At 41.3% G+C, this 18,963-nt stretch overlaps 1 protein-coding gene across 3 annotated transcripts in view; it reads left to right on the forward strand.

Annotated features, from left to right (window-relative positions):
* The window catches only part of NMT2 (N-myristoyltransferase 2), a 63,437-nt gene that overhangs the window by 43,496 nt on the left and 978 nt on the right, over window positions 1–18,963 (forward strand). For 2 of the 3 annotated variants that reach the window (XM_035021568.1, XM_035021569.1), the window contains 2 exons: window positions 6,846–7,016; window positions 17,756–17,923. In XM_035021568.1, coding sequence (XP_034877459.1) covers window positions 6,846–7,016; window positions 17,756–17,923 — 339 coding nt within the window. The remainder of the gene's footprint in view (window positions 1–6,845; window positions 7,017–17,755; window positions 17,924–18,963) is intronic. The other variant, XM_035021570.1, reaches the window with a different exon arrangement.

Genomic DNA, 18,963 nt, shown 5'->3' on the forward strand with positions numbered 1-18,963 from the left:
ATAAATAAATAAATCTTAAAAATATATATATTTTTGAAAGATTTTTATTTATTTATTAGACTGAGAGAGAAAGCATGAGCAGAGGGGAGGGGCAGAGAGAGAGTGCAAAGCAGGCTCCCTGCTGAGCAGGTACCCCCCCCCCCCCCCCACCCCCCGCCACTGCCCCTGACGCAGGGCTTCACCCAGGACCCTGAGATCATGACCAGGGCCGAAGGCAGACACTTAACTGACTGAGCCACCCAGGTGCCCCCTCAAAAAAATATCTTTTTAAGCTAGTAAATTCCCAACATGACAAGTTGTCTCTTAATAGAGGAAAAGTTACATGTGCTTACCAGTGTTGCCTTTATTTGAGGCTTGGATGGTGTGTTAGTTGTCTCTTGCTGTTGTGATAGATTCCCACAAATTTAGCAGTTTAAAACACACATTTGTTTTCTCCCAGGTTCTGTGGTTCAGGAATCAAAGCCCAGCTTGCCTGGGGCCTCTGCCCCAGGGTCTCTCATGAAGTTGCCATCAAGGTATCCACTGGGGCTGGGTCTCATCTGAACACTTGACTGGGGGTGGGTCCACCTCACATGGCTGTTAGCAGGCCTGAGTTTTTGCTGGCAGTTGGACCGAGAGTTTTAATTCCTTGCTGGCCATCGGCCTGAGGCCTCCCTCTGGTCTTCGCCAGGTGAGATTCCCCGTAGGGTAGCAGCTGTGACAACATGGCAGCTTGTTTCATCAAAGCCAGTGAGGGAGTGAGTCTACAGAGAGAGCCGCTAGCAAGGTGGAAGTTAGAACCTTATGTAATCAGTGCTTGGAGGTGACATCCAGTCACCATCGCTGTGAATGTCACTGGTTAGAAGCAAGTCCCAGGTTCCACATTCAGGAGGAGCGCAAGGCTGGGAGCACCAGGAGGTGGCATCACCGGGGGCCATCTTAGAATCTGTCTGCCACAGATGGGATCTTTCGTTTGAAGTTTTGATTTCACCAGAGCTATGCTTTCTCTTGGGTTGTTAGAAAGTAGTTTCGTGACTATTTTAACTTGATTGAGGGATCCCCGTGGAATGTCACCATGTTCCTCTTGAACACGGGGAGGGCTTCACCTGCGGTGGCCTTTCTCGGCGCGGTGGACTCCACTACCTCCTTTCGTCTTTCGGCCATGTTGTGTGTTTACCAAGTACATGTGAGTAGCTACATGAACGGATGTATTTTTTTCCAGTGATAGACAGGAATCAACTGATTTCTGACCTTAGGCAGAATTTCATGAGGAGAAAAATGGAGGCGAGGGAAACTGGATGTGGGAGAGATCAGGACCGTCATTCTGGAGCTTTGTAACCTGGCAGAAGGATCGGAAGGCCTCGGCTTCCCTTCGGTCTTAACTGTTGTTGCAGACGGTGGGGCTCAGACTAATGAACCCACCGCCTCTGAGGCCAAGGAAGCAGGGGAAATGTGGAGCAGAAGAGAAGAAAATAAACACTGCAGACAGCATGAGAGAGTAGGGTCACAGGACCTGGGGAGGGGGCGCCAGCCCCTCATGCTGGAGTGGCAGAAGGGAAGGTAGGTGTGTGGAGATGTGTGCACGGAAGACGTTCAGAGAAGTCACACTAGCAACGTGACACTGAATACTGACTGGCCAGGGCTTTTTTGATGCTAGGGGCCAAGACCCAGAGTGACCCGAGAGGGACAGGCACGTAGAGGCACAGGACACGACTACGGCGAAACACGCCCCCTGCAGGCCTGTCCGTTCTCAGCGGCCTCCTTGCGGTTGGAGACTTGGCCATCCAGGAGCGGAAGTTTAAAAACTTCAGGCGTGCCCACTTTTTTCACTAGGGGCTAACGCTCTTCTGTGGTCTCCCCGAATTTCAGTTTCTTGAGCCTGAAGCCGTCCAGCTTGTGTGTAAGGAAGGCGCCCACTTCCGTGTAGGTTTCCTAAAATGGGATGAAGGAGGAGTTTTAGTATCTGTCATGGGTTTATTCAGGGTGATCAAACTTTGAGCTAAGAGTATTTTTGACTTTTGTCCCTCATCCTTTATGTTTTTACGCAAAAATCGATCAACTCAGGTAACAGTGTTAACAAGTTGGTAATAAATCCCTGGTCCGGCATTGGGAGTTTTTTTCCCCCAATAAAGTGAAGTTTACAAAGTGCTCTCACATGTGTATATATATTCATGTTACTCTCATGACAACCTTTCAAAGCTGGTGTGGCCTGTCTGCATTTTGCAGATGAAGAGATCAGGGCTTACGCAGTTTGACACTTAGACACGGGCCTGTCACTAATAAGTGGGGGACTCGGGATGCACGCCCCGAACATCCACGTTCCGCCTGTTAGATCCCTTTGCTCCTGCCGTCACCTCTCACACACCCCCAGGGGGCAGCGTGGCCCGGTCCCACCGGATGTCTCGCCACACGGTCACTAGAGCGGAGGTGAACGCGGGAAAGCATGATCGTCAGGGGCCAAATAGCGCTCGTTGGCGTGTTCCAGTCTGCCTCCCTGCTTTTAAGTCCTGGGGAAGGAGAGAAAAATGAAGAGTAAAACAATGAGGAAAAAGAGAGGGTAGAAGAGATGAGAATACAGATATTAGAAAATCTAGAAGGCACCCACCGAGCCGCCGGGGAGTGTGTCGTTTGAGTTAGAAGCTGGACGGTGCAGGGGCGCCTGGCCGGCTGAGTCAGTAGAGTGTGAGACTCTTCATGCGACTCTTGATCTCAGGGTTGTGAGTTTGAGCCTCATGGTGGGTGTAGAGATTACTTAAAAATAAAGTCTTAAAAAAAAAAAGGCTGGACAACGTAGCATGTACTAGACAATGGCCTCTGCCTGCATAGGGCCCAGTCGTGTGATTTAAGAACATTTTTGTGCCCTTAAGCGTAAAGAACTTTATTGCGTACAGCTTTTGCTCTCTGGATCAGTCTCATCTTCTGATCCATCATTACTGTTTCTGCGTACCGTGCCTGCTGTAGGCCTTGTTTGTGGACTTCTGGATCTAAAGCGTTAACATTATTATGGCCAGCGTTGTGCTAGACACCGAACATCCATAGTCTCAACTATTATTCAGAACCGTTCTAGGAGGGCAGGGCATTCTCCCCGTTTTGTGGAAGAGAGCAGTGAAATTGCTCTGCCCAGAATCGTCATCTTCTTGTTAGGAGAGAACCACCCAGGGCCCACCCCCCCCCAGCCTCTGCTCTCTGCAATGCTGAGGTCTCCCCGAGTGTCATGCCCTCCCCTACCTTGTAAACATTGGTTTGTTTTAGCTTGCTGTTGAGCGTTTTCTTTTTCTTTTTTTTCTTTTGAAGATTTTATTAGAGAAAGAGAATGAACAGGGAGGGGAGGGCAGAGGCAGAGGGAGAAGCAGACTCCCCGCTGAGCAGAGAGCCCCACACGGGACTCGATCCCAGGACCTTGGAGATCATGACCTGAGCCGAAGGCAGATGCTTAACCGACTGGGCCACCCAGGTGCCCCACTTTTGAGCATTTTCAAACAAAGTTGGAATTTTTTTTTTTTTTTTTTTGGTCAGTGCTCTTAAAGGTGAAGGAATTTAAAGTTGGCAAAAAACTGGAGTCAGGTTCATCTCCTGGGGTCCTTCCACAGTGTTGCAGGAAGGACGTGCTTGTGAAGACGTGCAACATTTAGTTGCAGTAGATGCTTTTTTTAATGATTAGCGTCCTGCGGTTGCTTTTTAAATCAAATCCCCATAATCATTGCTTACATCTCTACTCTGGAATCTTGGCTCTAAGAGAGTTTACGCCACATAGTTTGACAGAGAACAAAACGGCTTCTGTTTTTTAATAGACCTCTGAGCCTTTTCGCCATATGCACTGATAAGCAGATTTTACACATATTTCAATGTACAGAGAGTCCCAACGAGTCACGCCTGCTAGTTGGACCCTGGGAAAGTGAGTCTGGCTGAGATAATAGAGTTTGCATATGAAATGTGAGGCTGTCTCAGTCACTGGAAATGTCTTTTTGTTTTTTTGGAATTCTCTGGAAGCCACCTTTCTTTTTTGGGTTATGCCAAAACTTACCATTTTTTAAATCTAGGCTTAACATTTCCCCACCTCTTTCTGAAGACCGCAGCTGTAATTGGAGGGTGTATTTTATATTTTAAAATGTATTTTGTGCTTCTGTTAATTTTTTTTTTTTTTTTTTTGGAGAGTGTGAAACTTCATGATATTAGAAAGAAGCACGTTTAGGCCCTGAGACACACATTATGAGTCAGCAAAAGTAAACATTCTTCTCCTGTTTTCTGGGATCTTGCATTTTTTTTTTTTTATAGCTGATACAGTCTGATGTTCTCTTTAAAAAAAAAGCTTCTGTGAAAAAGCACTTCTAGGGCTTATAAATTGCCCAGTGCGTATACTTTCTGCCTGTTCACCCAAACATACTGTTTCACAGAGTTTTCCATCTCCCACTTCGACTACCCGTTATTCTGACTTTTGGAGACCTGACACAGCAGTTCTCAAAGTTGGTCCTGGGGCCCCTGAGAAGTCCTGGAGTCAAGTCCGTTCCGGGGGAGCGGGGTCTGTGACATCAACACTATTTTTATAATAACAGTGAGACATAAAATGCATTTTTCGCTTTAATTACCCTACAGATGAACTGTGACGTCTACGAGAGGCCTTCTGGAATGTGTGCTCCTGCATTTTTTTTTTGTTTTAAGATTTTCTCGGGTTTAATTTCTAATATGATATGTGCGGGTGGATATAACCCACCTTCGCGAAACTCGCTGGGAATACTCCGTGTTTAAGAGGGGAAGGGTGTCTTAGACAAAAATATTCAGGAACTGCTGCTTTAAGGGTGTCTGCTGGACAAAAGATGTTGATTTTAGTGATTTTGCAGGATAAATACTCACTGAGGGAGAATATTGCTGCAGAGGAGTGTTTTGGTCTAGAAAGAAGTTGGCAGGCTTGTTCTTCCTTTCTGAATGTCCGCCTAACACATGCACTATCCTATTGCTTGCACTAATGAATCTAATTGCTTGATATCATTGTTCCTGAACCAGCATCAAAAGAAAAAGCAGTTTACTATTGAGCAAGGCTACTTAAGACTTTATCGAGGTTATCTGCATAGCAGAAAACCATCTTTGTAAATGACTTTTTAAATACATTCTTTCTGTATATGTAGTTTGGTTTTTCCTGTTAACATTTAGAAATGTATGTTTGTTACCTTTTCCAGTATTTGGAAATCACCTAGGTTCCATCTTGCCATGAATTTGCAGTATAGAAATGCTACCAAACACTAAACTTGGGTCAGGGGAAAGGAAAAAAGAATTTTTGCCTGGCTTACATAAAAGTGCCAGGCCCAAGAAGTGTCATCTTTGAAGAACTGACCCTGACTTTTTTCCCTGTCTGCAGCCTTCACCGTACCTTACTGTGTAAATGTGGTTCGAAACATAGGCATTCATTCATTTCATTTCATTCATTCGCACATATTCGGGCTGTTATTACCCTTCTTGCTTGAAGGGTTAAGCCTTGGATGGAAGCCAGGGCCTGGAGATTTCTCGTGCTTTGGCTTTGTGATCCACAGGAAGGCTAGAAGTACGAGTTCTCTATTATATGTTCAGGGCTTATCTTCTCTCGATGTGGACTAGTAAACTGTAGTTTAGCTGAATTACTACGTCTTTATAGATTACATAAGTCATAACAGAAAGGACATTTGGGTCTGTAAATACAAAGAACAGATCTCTCAACCCCCCTCCTAGCCCCCACCAGTCAGTGATCAGTCAGCATTCTTTGTCACGGACCCCAAGAGACCTCGGCACAGCCGCTAAGATGGATCAGAGCCAGCACTCAGCATGAAACCTATTTTCCACCTTAGGCTTATCTGCTATGCTCCGAGTCTGGGGGCATGCGGGAGTTGTCATGATCTATTTTTAAAGGCAGTATTTAATTTAAAGCATTTAAAGATAACTTAGAAAAGGTAGAATAGAACTATTTATATACAGGTTACTTATTGCTTAAAATGTATCCACTATTTCTAGGAAAAAGGAAAAAAATCAAGCTAACTGGAAAGATGAAGTTGTCTTGCTAAGTTTTTAGTATTGTGTACAAACAAGCACTTGTAGTGGGTTTTCTCACTTCACGGCTCAAGTGTTCTGGTGTTTGGGCAGTTCCCAGGGAGCTAAGTGATGTCTGAAGCTCATCTGAGGTCACAGTGGAACAAATCCAAATGGGGACCTGTCCTGACCCTTAGGTTAATTCTGTTCCTAATAGAATACCGTAGAAATTGTGATGCTCTGGAATGATGAATCCAAATGCCTGTTCTAATCACCTTTTTTAATCAAAAGAGAGCAGGGGAAGCCAGGCCTGGTACTTGGCAGCTAGCCATGCACCTTTAGAAAATACTTGGCTGGTCAAATGCTTGCCCTTCCCCTTCTAACCAATATGATCTACTTTTATTTTATTTTTGTTGCTCACAAGAACTCTACAGCCTCTTCACGAGCCATTCAATAAAATCAGTTTCTGAGCTGTCTTCACCTCAACATGTCAGACAGGGCAGTCTCTAAAGCACATCCTTCCAGAACACATGCTCAGATTGCTCTGCCCCGGGGTGGAGGCTGTTAACATGCTTGGCTTTGGCACGTAGATTGGTGTCCCCTCTGGCTTCGTTGGGGCAGCACTGACCCCAGACCGGGCCCACGGATAGAAGGTACAACGCATTGTCTAACGTACTTTTACGTCAGTGCTTTTCAAGCTTTTGTGTGTAGACCGATCACTGGGGAGTCTTGGTAAACGGCGGATTCTGTAGGGCTGAGGGCGAGCCACGATTCGGCAGCTCTGACAGGCTCCCAGGTGACGCTGACGTACCCGGCCTTCCGTTCCTCTTACAGTTCAACTTCCCACTTTGTTTTGTGTTCACTGCAACAAGGCTACCAAGACGTCAGGCCTGAGACCGATGGAACCGAGAGATATCCGGGCCGTTCGAGACTTGACCAACACTTACCTGAAGCAGTTTCATCTCGCCCCGGTGATGGATGAAGAGGAAGTAGCTCACTGGTTCCTCCCCCAGGAGCACATTATTGATACGTTTGTAGTGGAGGTAAACATAAGGGGGTTAAGACACTACAGACAAGTATGAAAACACCACACAGCTGAGTCTGTTTTCCGGAGGGATCAAAGAGTGCCGCTCTCTCTCCTCTTTCTCCGTGACTCACTGCTTCCAAACCAGATTTCTGCTCCCCCCGATAGAACCAGAATTTATTCTTACAGTTTCCGTTCCTAGAGAAGAGCATATTTTTGCTAGTGATTAATAGGAAATCAGGATACGTTTCTGTTGGTACCTATGTGATTAATTGCTTTATTCAGTTTTGAAAAAGTCGATTTGGATGGCGTTATCTGAGGTACTTTCCAAAGTTTAATATCTTTGGGTTTTGCAAACCTGGTTTGACCTGAACTGCTTTCCGTTGAGATGGCATAACTCAGCCACTTAACCCTTGTTCAAGGGAAGGAAGGAAAAGTAACAGATTTTCTGATTATTGATTGGATGAATTTAACATAGTGCTTTTTAAACCTTTTTTTAGAAAAAAAAAAAAAAAGCTTGGAATTTGTTGTTCAGATGATGTTTCGCATAGAAGCTCTTTGAGTTGAAGTGGGATTGGGTTCAAAAGTTGAGATTTAAGCTGGTAAGTACCTGGAGGAGAGAAAGAATAAGGAGGCCAGGTAGAAATTCCGACAACAGTCCATTCACCATTCAGGTGTGAGCACTGAGCTGGAATTGTCTTTTCAACATTGTCAGGCATCCATCTGGATGTAGGATGACAGCCAAGGCAGCGCAGAAATGGTAGAAACAGACAGGGTGAATTCAAAGGACATTTCTGGAGAACAACCGAGCAGTCTTTGTTTTTAAGCTCTTATTTCTAGAACAGAGTGCACATCTTTAAGCACAAATCTTTTTAAATTTAAATTCAATTAACATATAGTGATTATCAGTTTCAGAGGTAGAGTTCAGTGATTCATCAGTTGCATATAACACCCAGTGCTCAATATATCATGTGCCCTCCATTTAAATGTCCATCATCTAGTTACCCCATTCCCCCACCCACCTCCCCTCCAGCAACTCTCAGTTTGTTTCCTATGATTAAGAGTCTCTTATGGTTTGTTTCCTTCTCTCATTTCATCTTGTTTTATTTTTCCCTCCCTTCGCCCTGTGATCCTGTTTTTTTCTTAAATTCCACATATGAGTGAGATCATATGGTATTTGTCTTTCTCTGACTGTCTTATTTCACTTAGCATAATACCCTGTAGTTCCATCCACATCATTGCAAATGGCAGCATTTCAATTTTTTGATGGCTGAGTAATATTCCCTTGTATATATGAACCACGTCTTCTTTATCCATTCATCTGTCAATGGACATCTTGGCTCATTCCATAGTTTGGCTATTGTGGACATTGCTGCTATAAACATTGGGGTGCAGGTGCCCCTTTGGATCACTACATTTGTATCTTTGGGGTAAATCCCTCGTAGTGCAATTGTGGGTCATAGGGTGGCTCTATTTTCAGCTTTTTGAGGAACCTCCATACTGTTTTCCAGAGTGGCTGCACCAGCTTAGACTCCCACCAACAGTGTAAGAGGGTTCCCCTTTCTCCGCATCCTCGCCAACATCTGTCATTTCCTGACTTGCTAATTTTAGCCATTCTGACCTATATGAGGTAGTATCTCATTGAGGTTTTGATTTGTATTTCCCTGATGCTGAGTGATGTTGAGCACTTTTTCATGTGTCTGTTGGCCATTTGGATGTTTTCTTTGCAGAAAAGTCTTTTCTTGTCTTCTGCCCATTTCTTGATTGGATTATTTGTTCTTTGGGTGTTGAGTTTGATAAGTTCTTTATAGATTTTAGATAGTAGCCCTTTATCTGATATGCAAATATCCTCTCCGATTCTGTCGGTTGTTTTTTGGTTTTGTCGACTATTTCCTTTGCTATGCAAAAGTTTAAGCACAAATCTTTATGCATTTGTGGTTAGTTTCTCCAGGACAGCAGTTCTCAAAGTTTTTGATCTCAGGACTCATTCACTCTGAAGAACTATTGAGGACCCCAAAGAGCTTTTATTTTTGTGGATTATATTTACAGGTACTTATTACATTGAAAATTGAAGCAAAAATTTTTAATATTATTATTTTATAAATCAGAGAAAGCCAAATGCTGTATGATCTCACTTATATGTAGAATAAAAAAAAAAAAATCCAAAATTCACAGATGGAGAAAACAAGATTGGTGGTTGCCAGACGTAGAGGGTGGGCGAAATGGTTGAAGAGGGTCAAAAGGTACAAGTTTCCAGTTATAAAATAAATAAGTCATGAGGATGTAATGTACAGCATGGTGACTACAGTTAAGACTGTGTTGCATATTTGAAAGTTGCTAAGAGAGCAGACCTTAAAAGTTCTTATCACAAGAAAAAAAGTTGTTACTACATGTGGTGGTAGATTTTAACTAAACTTACTGTGGTGATCATTTTGCAATGTATACAAATATCGAATCATTATCTTGTACACTTGAAAGTAATATAATGTTATATGTCAATTATATCTTAGTTTTGAAAGAATAAATAATTGAAAAAATATATATTTAATTTAATAACAATAATAAACATGTTACCTAAATAACATATTTTTTATGAAAAATAACTGTTTCCCAAAGTGACAAAATTAAGAATGGTTATGTTTTATATTTTTGCATATATCTTTTTTTTTTTTTAATATTTTATTTTATTTATTTGACAGCGAGAGACAGCTAGAGAGGGAACACAAGCAGGGGGAGTGGGAGAGGGAGAAGCAGGCTTCCCGCCGAGCAGGGAGCCCGATGCGGGGCTCGATCCCAGGACTCTGGGATCATGACCTGAGCCGAAGGCAGACGCTTAACGACTGAGCCACCAGGCGCCCCAATTTTTGCATATATCTTTAATGTCTGATTTACTAGAAGACAGCTGGGCTCTCATATCTACTTCTGCATTCTATCTATTGTGATAAATTATTTTGGCCGACGTGTGTGAAAAAAAATCCTTCACATGAAGTATTGACGATATGGAAAAGAGTAAATATTTTAGTAGCCTATTCAGATCGTTTTGAATATTCTCTACCTGAAAGCATACTAATGAACTTTGCATACTCTGTTTGATTAAAATCCATTGGTCTGTCTTGTCCTTTGATCATTCCTTTACCAGTGTATGAGTTTGTAACATCATATATTGATCATTTGGAAAATACCAATTCACTGAGTTAAAAAGATCTTCTAGATGCTAACAGTTCATTATATAATATCAAAAAGTCTCATTCATTGATATCCCCACCATTGTCATCAGAAAAGTATATAATATAGTTCATGGTGGAGGATACAGGTTTTTCCAGACATAAAGTTGTACCCTGAAAGCTCAAATTATATCACTGGCAACAAATCCCACCAATATTTTCCTTGAAGTGATAGGATCGCATCATTGATTTCCAAGATGTGCCAAATACCCAAGTTTCAATGACCGGAGTTTGTTAGTCCTCTTTTTGAGTGGTGTTCCATGAAAAAAGTGGCTAGTTCAGCTCACACCTCCATCGCCTACAGGCTTCTCTTTGAGACAGCAAACTCAAGGAAAATGAGAGTTTTCCTAGAAAAATAAAAAGACTGCCCTTTCAGTAGGCAACAGAACTGCTTTGTGTGCTTCGTCCCATGCCATCACACAGGATGGGAAAGGATGAGTTGTTAAGCATCGGGAGTTAACACCGTTACGAATTCTTATTCAAGGACGTGCTTAAGTGAAACCTTTTTTTTTTTTAAACCGTGAGTTTGTGATGGTGAAGAGTAAGAAGACCACCGGCACGGTTTGGTGCCGAGGCCCGGATGGTGGTGGCACCATCGCTCCTGCATTCTTGGTGCAGATGTCCACACAGTGAACGAGGCAGATAACTTCGTAGTGCTGTTAGGAAAATCGTTTTGATTCCTCGGACTTCTGGAAGGGTCTCAGATACCCACAGGGGTTCACAGACCACATTTTGAGAACTGCTGCCCTCTACTCAGAGGTCGAGCTGTGTTGTCATACAGCTCATCAAAGTATCTCCTAGCAGTGTTGGGGAGGTCCTGTTTCCACAGATCCTCACGCACATTTGGTTATTACCAGACTTTAAATTTAGGCCAGTCTGATGGGTATCAAGTGATACCTTGTTTTTAATTTGTATGTTCTTATTACTAATGAATTTGAACATCATCTCATAAATCTGCTAGCCATTTTTATGCCGGGCATATACTTTGCCTCTTTTTACCTGTAATCTTCTTGGTTTCTAAAGGTTTTTCCATAGGTTGAATGCTAATATTTGTATTGGGCTCTATTTCTGGGTTCTCTCTTTTGTTCCATTGATCTCTGGTGTCTGTCCCCCCACCAACACCACACTGTCTTGATTACTATGGTTCTATATAAGTCTTGATAGGTAGAGTGATTCGTCCCACTTCATTCTTTCTGTCAAGATTGTTTTAATCTATTTCTTTCCCCCTTCCATATAAATTTCAGAATAAGCTTGTTTTTGTCTATGAAGTACCTTGCTGGGATTTTGATAAGAATGACATTAAATCTATAGATTAATTTGGGGAGAATTCATGAGTCTTCCAGTCCATGAACACGATATGTCTCTATATTTATTTAGAACTTTTGAATTTTATCAGCATTTAATGATATTCAGCATCCATATCCTGTACATGTTTTCTTAAGTGTATACCTTATATATTTGATTTTCCTTAGAGCAATTATAAATAGTATTATGTCTTTAATTTTGGTTTCTGCATGTTCATTGTCAGTGCATAGAGTGCAGTTGCTTTTTCTGTGTTGATCTTGTATCCTGCATCCTTGCTGAAATCACTTAATAGGTCCAGGAGTTTATGTGTAGATTTCTTGGGATTTCTACATAGACAGTCATGTCACCTGCAAATAGGGACAATTACATTTCTTCCCTTCCCATCTGCATGCCTTTTATTTCTTCTTCTTGTCTGTTGCAGGGGGTAGATCTCCCAGTACTTTGTTGAATAAGAGTGGTAAAGGTCGACATCCTTGTTATTGGTATTAGTGGAAAAGCATTCAGTCTTCTGCCATGAGGCGTGGCATTAGCTGGAGGATTTTAGTAGATGCTTCTTACCAATTTGAGAGAATTTCCCTGATTCCTAACTTGCTGAGTTCTTATGAATGGGTGTTGGATTTTGTCCATTGCTATTTCTGCTTCAATTGATATGATCATGTGATTTTTCTTCTTTAGTCTGTTGATGTGGTATATTACAGTGGTTGATTTTCACATGTTTGACTACTCTTGGCATTCCTAGAAAAAACCCATTTGGTTATGGTGTATAAATTTTTTTATACATTGTTGGATTTGGATTGCTAACATTTTGAGTATTTGTTGAGTTCAACAGAGATATTGGTCTGCAGTTTCTCCTTTTTTTTTAATACTGCTTTTGTCTGGTTTTTTCAGGATAATTCCGGCCTCATAAAATGAATTGGGAAGTGTTCCCTCCCGTTTCTTCTAGAAGAAATTGTATAGAATTGGTGATAATACTTTAAATATTTGCTAGAATTCTCCACTTGACACCGTCTGACCTTAGAAAATTCTTTTTTGTTAAAGTAAGTTCCATTTCTGTAATGGTATAGGACTATTCAAGTGATCTGTTTCATCTTGATTGCATTTTAATAGGCTGTGGTTCTTGAGGAATTGGTCCATTTCTTCTAGATTGTCAAATTTAGTAAGAGTAAAGTTGCTTAATTATTCTTTTGTCCTTTTACTGGCCAAAGGATTTTTTTTTTAATTTTTTTATTAACATGTAATGTATTATTTGTTTCAGGGGTACAGGTCTGTGATTCATCAGTCTTACACAATTCAGAGTGCTCACCATAGCACATACGCTCCCCAGTGTCCATCACCCACCCACCGCATCTCTCCCACCCCCCTACTACTCCAGCAACCCTCAGTTTGTTTCCTGAGATTAAGAGTCTCTTATCGTTTGTCTCCCTCTCTGGTTTGGTCTTGTTTCATTTTTCCCTCCCTTCCCCTATGATCCTCTGTCTTGTTTTTCAAAATCCTCATATCAGTGAGATCATATGATACTTATCTTTCTCTGATTGACTTATTTCACTTGGCATAATACCCTCTAGTTCCATCCACGTTGTTGCAAATGGAAAGATTTTATTTTTTGATGGCTACATAATATTCCATTGTAAATATATACCACATCTTCTTTATCTACTCATCTGTTGATGGATATCTGGGCTCTTTCCATAGTTTGGCTATTCTGGACATTGCTGCTATAAACATTGGAGTGCAGGTGCCCCTTTGGATTACTACATTTGTATCTTTGGGGTAAATATGCACTAGTGCAATTGCTGGGTCATAGGGTAGTTCTATTTTCAACTTTTTGAGGAACCTCCATACTGTTTTTGAGAGTGGCTGCACCAGCTTGCATTCCCACCAACAGTGTAGGAGGGTTCCTCTTTCTCCACATCCTCGCCAACATCTGTCGTTTCCTGACTTGTTAATTTTAGCCATTCTGACTGGTGTGAGGTGGTATCTCATTGAGGTTTCGATTTGGATTTCCCTGATGCTGAGTGATGTTGAGCACTTCTTCATGTGTCTGTTTGGCCAAAGGATTTATAGTGATAATGTTTATTTCATTCCTGATATTGACGATTTGTATCTTTTCTCTTTTTATGTTTGTTGGTCTTGTTAGTGTTGTATCAAATCAATTTTGATTCCCCCCCAAAGAACAAGGCTTTTGTTTTATTGATTTTCTGTTTTCCTGTTTTCAGTGTCATTGATTTCTGATCTTATGTTTATTATTTCCTTCCTTCTGCTTGCTTTGGGCTTCTTTTGCTCTTCCTTTTCTTGTCCCTTGAGGGAGGGATTTAGATCATTGAGACCTTTCCCTGTTATAGTGTAAGCATGTAGTTCTATAAATGTCCCTCCCTGCACTGCTCTAGCTTCATCCTACATATTTTGGTATGTCATATTTTCATTTTCATTTGGTTCTATGTATATATGTATTTGTTTATTTTTAAAGATTTTATTTATTTGAGAGACAGTGCACACGAGCAGGGGGGTGAGGGGCAGAGAGAGAGGGAGAAGCAGGCTTCCCGCGGAGCAGGGAGCGCGATGTAGGGCTCCATCCCAGGACCCTGAGATCATGACCTGAGCCGAAGGCAGATGCTTAACCAAATGGGCCACCCAGGTGCCCCTGTATTTTTTAAAATTTATTTTGAAACTTCCTCTTTGAGCCTTGGATTATTTAGAACTCTGTTTTTCAACTTTGACTTCTGAGAGATTTCCTCTTGATTTCTAGTTTCATTCCATTATGTTGGAGAAGACACTCTGTATGATTTCAGCTCTGTTAAGGTTCTTGAGGCTTATTTTAGGCCCAAATGGTCTATCTTGGTGAATGTGTGTGAAGTGTATATTCTACTCTTTTTAGATGGAGTGTTCTATGTATGTCATTTAGATCCTATTATATTATTCAGATTTTCTACCTTCTTGATGATTTTCTTTCTAGCAGCTCTGTCAGTTGATGAGAGGATGTGCAAGTCCCCAGCTGTATCTTTGGACTTGTCTATTTCTCTTTCCACGTCTATCAGGGTTTTTTTTTTTATGTATTTTGAGGGTCCTGTTTAGTACTTAATACATATAGGACCTTTATGTCTTCTCAGGGGATCAATCTTTTTATCAGAATATAATACCCCTCTTTGTCTCTAGTAATTTTCTTTGTGTGAACTCTACTTTATTGGATATAAATATAGTCACTCCTACTGTTTTAAAGATTTATTTGAGAGAGAGAGCATGCATGGTGGGGAGGGGCAGAGGGAGAGGGAGAATGAAACTTAAGCAGACTCGGCCCTGAGCGTGGTGCCCAACATGGGGCTGTCTTGTCACAACCCCGAGGTCACAACCTGAGCCAAAATCAAGAGTCGGAGATGCTTAACCAGCTGCGCCACCCAGGCATCCCATCATTCCTACTACTTTAAGATTAAAGTAGTGCATGGTATATCTCTTACAGCCCTTTTACTTTCAGCTTATCTACGTCATTGAACTGAAAGTTTCTTATAAACAGCATGTGGTTGAACCGTGTTTCTTTATCCACTCTGCCAGTCTTTCTTTTGATTGTTGTATTTAGGCCCTTTATATTTGATAATTACTGATAGGCTAGAGCTTAAGTCTGCCATTTTATTATTTGTTTTCTGTTTGTTTCCTCTGATTCTTATTCCTCTTGTTTCTTTTTCCTTGCCTTCCTAGAGGTTACTTGAATATTTTTTTAGGATTCTGTCTTGATGTATTTATGGTGCGTTTGAGTGTATTTGTGTAGTTTGTATGATGGTTACTCTGACTATTCCTATATATAGGAATATGGGGACTTACCACAGTCGATTGGTGTCAACATTTTATCACGTCAAGTGACCTTACTTCCATCAGATCCCTTTATCTTCTTGACTTTTTAAATACTGTCTTAAGTATCAGATGGTGTTACAACTTGTGTTTCAGTCGTCAAGTAGATTTAGAAAACTCATGAGGAGAAGCATAGTTTACAGCATATAACAAGAGTTCTGCTCTGTTGTTCCTTCTTCCTGACACTCTAAGATTTCTTCTGTTATTATTGCATTTCTGTTTGGAGAATGTCCTTTGGCCAGCCTTAAAGGTATGTCTGCTAGCAACAAAGTCTTTTAGTTTTCGTTTGTCTGAGAATGTCCTTATTTCTCCTTCATTCCTGAAGAATAGTTTCACCAGATGCAGAATTCATGGCTGATCATTCTTTTCTTTCAGCCCTTAAAAATGTAGTGCCACTGGAGGGTGCCTAGGGGGCACAGTCAGTCAAGGTTCAGTTCAGGTCATGATCTCTCAGGGTTGTGAGATTGAGCCCTACATGGGGCTCCACACTCAGCGTGCAGTGTGCTCAAGATTCTCTCGCTCTCCCTCCATTCCTCCATGGACTTGTGTGCACTTGCGCACGCTCCCTCTCAAATAAATAATTTTTTTAAAAATGTGCCACTGGGGTGCCTGGGTGGCTCAGTCAGTTTATGTGTCTGATTCGATCTCAGCTGGGGTCTTAATCTCAGGATCCTGAGTTCAAGCCCTGCACGGGGCTCCACACTGGGCATGCAGCCTACTTAAAAAAACAAACAAAAGAATGTTCCACTTCCTTCTGGCCTCTGTGGTTTCAGATGAGAAATCTGCTGTCATATAAAGTGGTATTCTCTTGTAGGTAATGCCTTTTCTCTGTGACTATTTTCAAGGCTTTTGTCTTTAGTTTTCAGAAATTTAATTAGGATGCATCCTGGAGTAGATTTCTTTGGGTTTTTCCTGTTAAGGTTCACTCAGCTTCTTGATTCTGTTGTGTGTGTTTTGCCAAATCTGGGAAGCTTTCACCCATTTTTTTCACAGCCCCCACATTTTTCTTTCTCTTCTGGGACTCCAGTGATAGGAATGTCGGATCTTTTGTTCCTGTCCCACAATCCCCGAGACTTAATTCATTTTTTTTTTCAGTCTATTTTCTCTCTCTTGTTCAGACTGGGTAAATTCTACTGAATTCTTCAAGTGCAGTGATTTCTGTCCTCTGTCATCTCTACTCCACTACTGAGCCCATCCAGTGAGTTTTGGTTTTCAGTTTCAATTTTTTGAGCCGAAAATCCTTATCAAAGCTGAAAGTTTAGGTCTTCAGTTGATCACGAATACTGAGCTGCTAATACAGAGCAGTAGAGAATCACTTTAGTGAGATGTCTTTAATTTCTTAGTGTCTGAAAAACGGTTTCATAAATCAGAAGCATTCAAAAGCCAAATAATGCATCCATATGGAATTTTCTTTTCAGGTGAAAGAAATACTTGCAAGAGCATACATGTGGTGTAGCCTGTTCAGCTGTGTAATTCAGGCATAGCATAGTTTGAGTTGTATGCCAACTGTGTAGGCCACCACAGCTAATTAAAGCAATGTAAACAGTACTGGCTCATTTCTTGTATTAACAGGTATCCCAGTGACGATGAAACCAAGACCGTCGTTTGCATCCCTTTTGATTTTTGGTGGCTTCAGATTCACAGGTGCATGTTCGGGTGTGGTACTGATGCCTTTCACAAGTTTCTCAAAACAGCTTCCAGACTCTCTCCACCTTCACTTTACGCTGATACAATTCTTGCTTTGTGCCAAGAAGATATTAGTATGATACGGTATCTTTGAGTTGGAAAAGGCAGCCTTCCAATCCCTGGAGCTTTTGTTTCTACAAAAACAGTGAATCTACTTTCATCCCTGTTCCCTAGGTCTAGGGAGACTCAGGAGTTGAGCTAGAGGAAACTTTGCTTTTAGAACGTTCTCCTTCTGGGGCGCCTGGGTGGCACGGTCGTTATGTGTCTGCCTTCGGCTCAGGTCATGGTCCCAGGGTCCTGGGATCGAGTCCCACATGGGGCTCCCTGCTCCGTGGGAAGCCTGCTTCTCCCTCTCCCGCTCCCCCTGCTTGTGTTCCGTCTCTCACTGTGTCTCTCTCTGTCATATAAATAAATAAAATCTTTTAAAAAATAAAAATAAAAGAACATTCTGCTTCTTAAGAACATTATGCAGACAGCCAGCTACCAGTAGGCTAAGAAAGGTACAACACCATGCTCTTCTCAGGTTCTACCCAGCCCACCATCTGGGCCCCCAAACAGACTGCTGAGAGAAAGGTAGTAGGAGTTGTTGCTTTTTGTTCTAACAGCAAGTTACGGTACACGTCAAAAATCAAAAAGTGAGCTTAAATGCGTGGATGCAGCATGTTCAAGGAGGTATTTACCTGACGTTACCTTTGTCCTTTAGAACTCCAGTGGTAAACTAACTGACTTCCTGAGCTTCTACACACTCCCCTCCACAGTCATGCACCACCCTGCGCACAAGAGCCTCAAGGCCGCCTACTCCTTCTACAACATTCACACGGAGACGCCCCTGCTGGACCTCATGAGTGATGCGCTCATTATAGCCAAATTGGTAAGCGGCTCCCTCCCTTTTTGTCCTTTCTCTTGCCCTTTTTGTGTTTTGTCCTTTCTCTTTGCCCTTTTTGTGTTTCTCCAAATATGTGTGCCAAAGTATATAAAACCTCTTACTAGAGCTCCTTCTGCACGGGTGCAATTCATTTGAGATATTTGTTACTGTTGACAGTCCGTCAAAGGGAGAATTTTGATAAGAGTTTTCTTTTAAAACTTCAGAGGCTGTTTGTATCGTTGATTCTATTGCAGCTTAGCCAAAAAGGTATTTTGTGCAAATTAGAAACTCTTAACCCTTATAGAAGAATGCATAAAACCCATAATACAAGGAATATAGGAAAAATACATGGTACCTTGATAAAAGGAATATACATGTTCGTGTTGCAGTGCATAATTAGCAACAGGAAACCTTTGAACTTCAACTTAAATAGTCTCTGAATTTTAAAATTAAAGGAATTTTATTTTTAAAATTAAGGAGCTTAGTATTAAAAAGAAAGGCATTTAAAATGAAAGGAAATAAATTCAAAATGTGCTCTACTATATTTGCAATATTTTTCTGTTTCCTTAGTGTGGTAGTTAGGATAATTGTTAAATTCTTGCTACAGATAAACATTTTTTTTTAAAGAAGTTGAAATTAGCTGACAGTTATTTCAGTGTAATTACTGGACATGAGAAAATATTATTCATGAGAAATTGAGAACAACACGTCCAAAGTGCCTTCTTTGATAAACTGAAAACATTTTTTTAACATAGTACTCTTCCATCTCCAAAACAACATTATCCTATGATTCTTTGATCCTATTGCTCTTTTTCAACTACTTCCCCCCAAAAGCCAATAATAAATGATTTAAGGTAAAACCCCTGAGAAATATAAATCTATACCACATTTTGCATAGTATTTTTACCTAACATTTTCAAGAAATACAATTTTTACTACTAAAATTTTACTAAATTTATTTCCAAGCATCAGCCCAAGACCAAGTACACATTTAAAGTCTTTAAAGCTTTAGCTCAGTCAGAACTTCAAAAGTCCCATAACTAACA

The sequence above is a fragment of the Mirounga leonina genome, unplaced genomic scaffold, assembly GCF_011800145.1.
Source record: "Mirounga leonina isolate KUSES-001 unplaced genomic scaffold, KU_Mleo_1.0 Mir_175, whole genome shotgun sequence".
Classification (NCBI taxonomy): Eukaryota; Metazoa; Chordata; class Mammalia; order Carnivora; family Phocidae; genus Mirounga; species Mirounga leonina.